The 10,033-nt window shown below is 31.4% G+C and overlaps 1 protein-coding gene across 1 annotated transcript; it reads right to left on the bottom strand.

Moving 5' to 3' along the window:
• Positions 1–7,802: 7,802 nt before the first annotated feature.
• Positions 7,803–9,775, bottom strand: LOC104908370 (acetylajmalan esterase-like). Its single transcript, XM_010697491.3, has 2 exons — positions 9,517–9,775; positions 7,803–8,702 (listed from the first exon to the last, which is right to left on the bottom strand). The coding sequence occupies exons 1-2, from the start codon at positions 9,773–9,775 to the stop codon at positions 7,843–7,845; spliced, it is 1,119 nt and encodes a 372-aa protein (XP_010695793.2). The 3' UTR covers positions 7,803–7,842.
• Between the last annotated feature and the right edge of the window lie 258 nt (positions 9,776–10,033).

Below are 10,033 nucleotides of genomic sequence, written 5' to 3'. Positions count from 1 at the left end.
TTACTTTAAATGGAATAGTTATTGGACCCTGAGTTGTCATACCAACCAGCCTTCATTATGAAGACGGGATACGTGAGCCACTACGTATTCTCGAATGACCTACGATATCGAGGAACCTTTGAACTAAAAGAGGAATGGGGATCAATCCATCCTAGAAAAAGTTATGATACGCTCACCATAACCCCAACTCATAATGTCCAGCTCTAGACGTGCACCAGTCTAAAGTCTACAACTATTCTCATCACACTTTACGTTAATTACCAATTATTACTTGGTATGACACACACATACGAGCAACACATAAATCATCAAATAATCACAAATTAAATGAACTTCTTTTATCTTAGGATTTAATAAGTGATCACAACTTACAATCCAAATTACTTTCTTCAATCCAATCCATTTTATTTGTTGAACTTAGCCAACAATCCAACTTACTTTTATATAGGCATAACTCCAACTTACCAAATAAGGCCCACAATCCTCATAAGATAACAAAAATAATACTTGCCAGGAATACATGAACATCATGATTCGATTCTCTATAACGTATATCAATTCCTCATGCGAATTAATAAATGAACTTTCTTTTAATGCTTATATCAAATATTCCATACAAACATACAATTCAGTACTCATAATAAATCTCAATTCACATGCTTGCACACAGGCATAAAACATGTAACAATCAAATACTGGAAATCATATATATATGAACATAATAAATTCCTATACATGATACTAAAAATCTCTTAAAACATGATACTAATCACATAGCACGTAATTATGTACGTACCTCGTGTAAACTAGTCTGTAGGCCACTTTTAACTCTCTAAAAGTCCCCTACGAAGTATTCTCCGCCTAGAAATCAATATAGCCGAAATTAATAATCTTAAATAAATTTTATAGCAGCTCTAAAGTACTTAAAACCCCCTTTAAATACGTTTAGAAGTTGATTTTAATATCAAAACTTGAATTATTTTTAATTCCTAGCATAGTACTACTATACTAGTAATTAAAAACTCTTAAAACTCTATAAATAAAACCTTTCCGAAATTACAGCAACTTTAAAAATTAATAAACCTCCTTTAAACATATTAACATATTTAAATCATATTCTAAGTAAATCTCATAGTATCTAATATGCTACTATGATTTTCTAGCAATTTAAAACCCTAAAAATTCATATTTTCATGATTAAAACCACAATCTAACCATAATAATAAATCTGAATTTTTATGCTTATATATAAAATATAGGTGAATCGAAATTACTTATTAAAATAGTAATTAAAACTAATAATCTTGATTAACAACAATAAAAATATAGTCTTTAATGGAATCTTAGGAAAGAAGAAAAGAAAACAACCAACAAAATAAGGAACCAAGAAGGCGCCGAAAAGGGAGGAGCACAACAGCAGCACGGCGACACCAAACTCGGCGGTTTTGGAAGACTCGAGATGTTTCGTGTTGAAGAAGAAACGTTACTTGAAGAAGAAGAAGAAAATCGTGGAAGAGAATAGAGAGGAGGAGTGCCGTGTGGGTGAGAAGGAGGAGAGAGAAAAAATATTCTTTCGTGTGGGATAAAATAATTGAGTAATAGAGTATTTATAAAGCTTCCCTTTTTGGGCTCAGGAAAAGAGAGAAAGTTTAATGAAAATTGATGATGAACGAGATAATTAATTTAGGGATGTTAATCATCACTATGACTCTTTTTCGTTTTTATCCTTTTAGGATTTTCAATTCCATTAGACTTCTTTTTAAATATAACTAGTATTTAAAACTTTTATCAAAGCATGCTTAATTAAAATATTTTCAACATTATTAAATTATGAAAATAATTTCATTTGACTTTTAAAATAGTCAACCTTTTTAAATAGTCAAATCATTTTAAAACTCATTTGTGTTTGAATATAAATACATAAATACTTAAATATATTCATAAAATCCTTTAAAGTTATGGGGGATTACACATATTGTAGCTTCGTCGCATTCCTCAAATATTCACGCGGGTGTGGCAGTCTTTCAACTTTGTCCTTTTCCTTTGCGAAAATTATTGGTTTATCATTCCTCCAACATTAACCCCCTCACAATAGAGTAATCCTAATAGTACTCCCAAAGCGCTCTTAATTGTACTCCCAAGAATCATCATCTTAGAATCATCAATGCCATCCAAATACGATTGAGGACCAGAATCAACTAGTTAGATCCACAAAAAAATTAACCTGAACGAAAAATTACCAATTGGAACTTTGATCGAAATGATCAAGAGGGTCAAACATCTGCAGCACCGAGGGTGCGAACGAAATGAATCCGAAATCCACCTCAATTAATTTCTTGACTCAGGAGGATTATGTTTAAACTATAACACTAATACGTAATCCTGTCATATGTATCATTTTCTAATTTTTTTAGTTGTAAAAACATTTTTAAAACTTAATGAACTAATTTCATATATCTAAACTTCTCTTAACTTATTAAAAACATATGTTTGCAAATGACTTATGTGAACTTATTATTTCTTATATAAGTTAGAATAAAACACTACCTAAATCTTTAAAATACTTAGTGGTGTTTGGTATGATCAATGGAAGCGGAATGGAAAGGATTTGGATAAGGAAATTGAAAATAATTATTGCTACCTTTAATGGTTGTCTGGTATGCTAGTGGAATGAAAACAATTGAGAGTTTTATGATTAAGAAAGGAAATGTGATTTGTTTCCAGTGATTTGATAAGGGTAATAACAAATGGGGGGATTGTATTTCTTGCCGGAAACGGTATTTGTTACTTAACACTAATACCAAACAATTAGAATTGAGAAAACTTATTTAAATCTGTTTCCTATATCAAATTTTTCTATATCATACACCCTCTTATAAGTTATATTTCTATGTTGAAAGAGAAAGATCCATATTAATTTGTACTAGCACTAGGAAGAAGGATGATTTATTCAAACGTACCTATCGACCCTTTCTTTTCAGCAACAAGTCCAGCTTAAGCCCTATCATGGCGCGAATTATACCGAGTACTCAGTAAATTATAGACCACTTCAAATCTTCGTTTTCGAGAAGGATAATCAACTCCGCAAATATCTCACAAGTGCAGCAACAAAATCTACGAGTCTTTAACCCTACCATATATTTGAATTGAACCTCCTTTTAAAAAAATTGAGCTTAATTATTTTTTCTTATTTTTCTTGAACTTTGCAAAGCTAATTTCTAGTTTTGTCAACTTTTATAGTTTTACCATTTTTCTAAACTTTTTAAACATAATTTTCAAATTGGAAAATATAGATTGAAGATAAAGACTTGCCTAATTTTTTTTTTCCTTATCAAACAATTATGGAAGATCATAAAAAAAAACGGTGGGAGTATCGTAATTTTAGTTACAAGCAACAATCTGACTTATGTAGATACGGTTCATTACAACATTAGTGTGCACCAGGTTAAAATAAAGTACGTATTATTACTGAACAATTCACTATATCATGCAAAAATCACTATATCATGCAAAAATCACTAGATTATGCAAAAACTCACTATGTTATGCAGAAACCCACTATATCATGCAATCATGTAGACACACACTATATCATGCAGATTCTCACTATATCAGGCAATCACACACTATATTATATAGAAACTCACTACATTATTCAGACACAAACTATATCATGAATAAACTCCCTATATCATTCAGGCACCCAGGCCACTATATCAAGCAGAAACTCGGTATATCATTCAGACACTCACTATATCATGCAGAAACTAAATCATTCTATATGTTGGAACATGTGTCATGATATATACTATGCAACTTAGATCATCCTGTATGTTAAATCATTTTAATTAATTCCTCCATTATATTGCATGTAATTTCACTTTATGTTTCCCGTTAATAAAATCTACTATATTGTATATAAGTTTACTATATTTATGTATAACTCACAAATTGATATCAATTACCAACCCGGTGCACACCAAGTTAGTGTACACCGGTTCCACTTAAGATTTTTTTATACAAGTAAATGTTTAAAATATCAATACTTGGTCAAAATTTTATACGTGGAAATGTTGCATATAATAAACATAAGCTACTTTCAATTTTTTGTACCTTTCTATTTAGTATAATGACATATAGATTATATATGATTATATTTTACTAATTAAATATTTTTCATTCACTACTATACTTAATTTTTAAAAATATGAATACTTGGTAGGAAAAAAAAGTGCCATTTGCCGATAATTGAAAGACAAAAAGAACCTTGTTTTCATATCTCATGTGGATTATTATATAAACTACAAAACTAACTTGTAACCGTGTCATATTTAACTTTTCCCAATTATGTAATTTGTGAATACGTTTTCAAAATTATTGAACTCATGAGTCATGACTTATGTGTAAAATACTTATAGCTCGATTACAACCATTTTTAGATGTTGAATAAACGTTATTATGATACAATGTATTAGGCCTCAAAAGGTTTAATATTTATTTAAATATAAAGGCCCGATCATATCGTGAAGTCCATGAAAGAAAGTCAACATAAGGTCAAGATTAATTAAAGTATTCAGGAGATGGAAGTCAAGCAAAGATGAGGGAATGAGCAGTTAACAATATGATCATGGGACAAGCTACATAAGCAAAAACGTGCATACTTCAGCGCCAGAAAAACAATTATGATTTGTGATGTGAATGGAGGTAATAATCTTTATGTTTTTCCTTTAATTGTCCAGCCTGAATTATCCTTATATGTGTTATAAAATTTATTCTAGAAGTTTGTGATGTGAATGGGAATATCTGGCTCTAATTAATAGATTAATCATTGCGCATCTTGTTCTATTTAATGCTTTTCGCCTGAATTTATTAGGCGTTGTAGTTTAACCAATTAGATTACAACAAAGTACGTTAGCAAGGTTTTATCAAATTAAAATCGATAACCCCCATGGACGACTAAGACTCCTGTGGCGTTCAATACCAAACTATTGGATGTGCATTGACTTGTTTGCAAAGTCAACCAACTGATTTTGCACGATCAAAGTCATTCTTGATACTTCTATGTTGTAAGAGATGACCCATATTAATTTGTACTCGAAGCGCTAGTAATTTCGAGCAGATATAGGAAGAGAGAGAAAATGTAGGCGCCCTAGGGGAGAAGAAGGAAGGTGATTTATTCAACCTTCAATAACAACTAACTCCAACAAACTTTGTTGAATTGAATCCATTTTTGCTCGAGCAGAAGAGTGTGATTGATTTATATCCTATAGTTTAGTTTGTTTTCTTTTAAAAGAGTTGCGCCGGATTGGGCCAACTAGCCTTATGTCGGATCAGGTTAATGAATCTCATGTCGCATTAAACTGAGTGCTTGTTTGGCTGCAATGGGAATTAATTCTCTTATGAAATTCCTAGCAATTAGTCTAAGTTATTTGGTAGTCACAAATGAAGTTGTAATTCATAGGAATTTATGTAGCTAGGTATTGTGAGTGACCAACGGGAGGGTATTAGGTAAATCAATTCCTACATTTTGCGAAAATTTGAAATTCCCATGAATTTTCATTGCCCCCATTTCCCCCACTTTCGATCAACCAAAAAACTATCAAAATTAGAAAATCATGGAATTTTTATTACCTACCTAATTTCCTGTATACCAAACAACTCAGGTGGATGAATATGTAAAATTATCATGAAATATCTATCTGATATCCGACTTGGGTATTTGAAAATTTAGATATCGACAAGGCTATTAGTATCACTTTAAATCTTTTGCATATTAGTACAAAAAAAGAATTTGTATAATAATATCTTAGGACACTACAGGCCGTAATAATATTAATCTTTTTTTCTTCTTTTTTCTCTTGCTAAATTGAATTCTCTAGCCTAACATCGTTCACTCTTTATTGATTATTCTTTGATTTTGAACAAATAGTAGGTTTCCCTTGGTTATTAAATTATATTTATGTGGTAATGTTGGTAAGTAATATTGGTATGTCAAAATAATTAAGTTATAAACTTTAAACTTTGATTATGAAATATAATGGGAATATAAAGGTATTGGATCAGGTAATGTGTAAATAATAACAATCTTTTTTGTTTCTTCCTTCTCTCTTGCTAAATTGAATTCTCTAGCTCCTAATATCATCGACTCTTCATTTGATTTTGAACAAATACTAGGTTTTCATGGGTGATTAAGGGCCTGTTCTCCCCAGCTTATTTTCAGTTCTTCAGCTCAGTTCAATTCAGTTCAGTTCAGCTCAGTTCAGCTGTTTTATGCCGAAGAGGACAAACCCTAAATTATATTTATGTGGTAACGTTGGTAAGTAATATTGATATATTAAAACAATAAAATTCTCAACTTTAGTGGGTACCCGACTGGACATCAAAATCGATGCACATAGTTGATCCGTGCACAAGTTAAACTTTATTATCGTGCTCATATTGAAATTAAAATTAATATCCATGAATAAGCCATAGTCCACCACCATGCCTCTTGTGCAGTGCTAGGCTAGTACTCGGCCCAAGTCAAACTCGTACTGCGTTGATATTTTTTTGGTGTTTAGTTGTTTACTAAAGTAGTATTATACATTGTTGAGGAGAATAAAAGGAAAACTAAACTTCATAGTAGTATATGTCATTGTGTTTATTTTCTTGGTGTTGCGTAGATGTTGTAACTACGTGGAGTAGTATTTGTTTAAAAAAGAAAGAAAATGAACTAAGAATACTAGAAAATGAAGCAAAATCATCGAATAGAGCACATCTTGACATATATAGTTACCTCATGCAACACGGTATTATTCGATAAACAATTCACATATTGTACCTTTGCCCTCTTCTCCTCTACACCAAAGTCCAGACTTACTCAGAGAAACATTATCTCCCATTGAAACAAGGAAACTAGAGACAATATTATTCTAACTAGAATTTTTTGCACGCGATGCGTGCTTGAATTTTTTCCGAAACATAAACTCGATTTTCTTCGGCATAAGAGTTAAAACTTAAACATTAGATATACGAAATATAATTGTTTTTAGTTGCAAAATTTAATTGGTTTAGTTTCTGTCACTTAAGTCTCTCACCATTTTTTTTTTTTTTTTACTCTTCAAAGTTAAATTATATGAACAAAATAGAAATTTTATTGAATTTATTTATGATTTCTAATATTATAAATTTTTAGTTGATTTTTGAATTAAGTACAATACTTCATATATTGTTAAGAAAGTGGACACTTTGATTTCAAGTCAATTTTTTTATAGGTTGTAGTTTGTAAGTGAATTTTTAAGTTTTTAAAGTTTTCTCATTTTAGTGATTTGCATAACGTAAATTATGCAATTTTTATGATTTTAGCTGACTTGTGAGTGATTGTTATAGTGATTTGTAAAGTTTCTTCTTTTAAGTAATTTGTGAAGGATTTGTGAGTGAGTGTTGTAAATTAATTTTTGGTAGTTTTCTTTGGGTATCGATTTTGATTTTGACATTTCTTTTGTAAGTTAAAAAGGGAAAGGGGGCAAAATAGGCATTTCAAAAAAGGACACCATTGCTCCCCCCTTCCCTTATATAATAGAGATAATAACACCTTAGCTTCCAAAATCAAGTAAAAAAAATCAAACCATATTAATACTCACCTGCTAATTCACTCAGTGTTTCTTATGTTCAGCAGGTTAGTAACAAATTCAAAACCATAATAAAAAGGAGGATGTAGACAAGGAAATTTAATTGAATGTAAGCTAATTAAAGTCCAATACATCAAGATCACGGGAACATTATTATTAAAGCTACTAATTAATAAAACTGTACATCTTAAATTCTGAAAAATTCTAGACTAATATTATATGAAAAAGACGTCTAAACTCGAGTTGAGATGCCATGAATAATATTCTTCTTCAGTAGCCATCTTGCCATGAGTTTATATGCGTGCTGAGTCATGTGAACTCCATCCCAACTGACGCGCTCATACGGATGCTTGCAAACAGGAACTCCATTGTATCCACACATACTTGTCATGTTAAAGTTGTATTCGTTGTTGCCGATCCCACAACATGTCTTTTGCACTTGATCCTTCTCGAATCCGAGTGAAGCTGCATGATTAAGGAGTTCCCTCAAGGCGTTGTAATAGTCAGCATAAACAATCGCAACCTTTGGATGCTGCTCTTGAAGCTTCCTAATAGCTTCTTGTAAGTGATCATTTTGAAATGTCGCGAATTCGTTCAATCCTTTAAGACAGTGAAGCTCATCGTACATCTTAGAGTCATTCGTTTGGAAGGTGCTGAGATAGATAGGCATGCAGCCGATTGGGAAGTTACCAGGAATGACAACTTGAGTTGCACCTAAACTAATTACTTCCTGTACAACACTTGTGATGCCTTGAATAACTTCATCTACCATTTGTTGAACATCTTGGAGTGATTTTTGTTGGAAGAAGGCATAGTTGAAGTCATTACCACCTGTTTCGATGATGAAAAGGGCGTTCGCGAGCTTGTGTTTGCAGTCTGAAGAATAATGCTTACAAATTGAATCAAGGTGAGACTTAAACCAACCCAATTGAACAGGTAGTGAACTGTTTGTGACAGGAGATAAAATCTTCTTAGCTGCTAATGTTGATGTGGTAAGAGCTGTGGACCCTGCAACTGCAAAGTTTACTCCATGTTTGAAGTTGCCAGCTTTATTAAGATATGCATCCAGAAGTGGCAGCTTGAAGTATTCAGCTGAAACACATGAAAAGAACAAAAGATATTAATTATTGTTGTATCAACACAAGAAAATTTAGGGTTACAGTACTCTGGACTCTTACCCCCAACTGATCAAGTACTAATAGATAGATAAAAACCATATGATCTCAAGGTTGAAATAATTTAATTCCTTTGTACTTTATACTATTCAATTTACCTATAAAGTTTAAGCTTCACAACTCACAAATTAGCATCATAGCATGCACATATATTACTACCGTGCTTCAGTATAAAAATTCACAACTCACATAATATAAAGAATTCTGTTTCCTCTATGCTTAAGTTCTATAACATCACATTCCAATGAGTAAAAAAATTTCTTTTGTAAGTTATTTGTATGGATCTATAAATATAACTTTGTAACATCCCAAGGTTGAAGGAATAAATGTAATTCTACTGTAAGTCAAAGTTTATATATGAAGTGTCACTTTTGCATACATCTCACGAGTTAACATGCATACACATATTATAAAAATATCACGAGAGAATTTTATACAACTCAGTATCGAATAATTACCAATATATGATGGATTTTTATTTTCTTTATAAGATTTGACATGATATTACGATTGATAAATAAGTTTCTTTACAAAATAGTATTTATTATGAATAATTAAAGTATAAGTATGTATTAAAGTTCTGATTACTAATGATTCCTTATAGTATATGCTGATCCATTATAGGCGTTAAAACATACTCTATCTATGAAATCAACAACAATTTACAATATAGAAAAATTGCTAGGAAATTGATCTGATGATGTAAATTATGATGAGTGACATACACATACCAATAAAATCGATCATGAGAAGTCCATTAGAGCAACGACCAGTTGGTTTATGGAAAAAGTTTTGACCATAAGGAAGTCGTGCAAAGGCTGAATGTGATCCAACTGGATCTTCACGAATCAAATTACCCGTGTCTGAAATCAAATCTCCAAACTGATAGATTGCATCAACTTGGTAATGGGGAGGAACTGCATGGAGACCACGAGGAACAGAAGAGAAAAGAGCAAGAATCACCAAGAACAACAACTTCATACTACCCATTATTATAGCAATCACAAAGACTAGCAGTCGCAGAATATGTAATATAATGCAATGCAAGTAATAATTGTATGGAGTAATGTTTACGGTAATGTAAGAGTTAGGAGGTGGAGGTTGTATTTATAGCTTCTAAGAGTAGAGAATAGAAGCTAATTAAGACCTCATTAGGATATCAGTTAATACCGAGTTGGTTACGGTTTTGTTAATAGTGTTGTTGTATGATAAGAATAGAAAAACTATATTAATTGGATAACATTTAGG

This window comes from Beta vulgaris, chromosome 5, assembly GCF_026745355.1.
Source record: "Beta vulgaris subsp. vulgaris cultivar EL10 chromosome 5, EL10.2, whole genome shotgun sequence".
Lineage (NCBI taxonomy): Eukaryota > Viridiplantae > Streptophyta > Magnoliopsida > Caryophyllales > Amaranthaceae > Beta > Beta vulgaris.
The sequence above is the reverse complement of the archived record's forward strand: the minus strand, read 5'-3'. Positions and strand labels throughout refer to the sequence as shown.

Coding starts and splice junctions, on each gene's coding strand:
- LOC104908370 (XM_010697491.3), bottom strand. CDS start 9,775: ATGGGTAGTATGAAGTTGTTGTTCTTGGTGATTCTTGCTCTTTTCTCT. Junction 8,703..9,516: donor TCTCATGATCGATTTTATTG/GTATGTGTATGT, acceptor CATGTGTTTCAG/CTGAATACTTCAAGCTGCCA.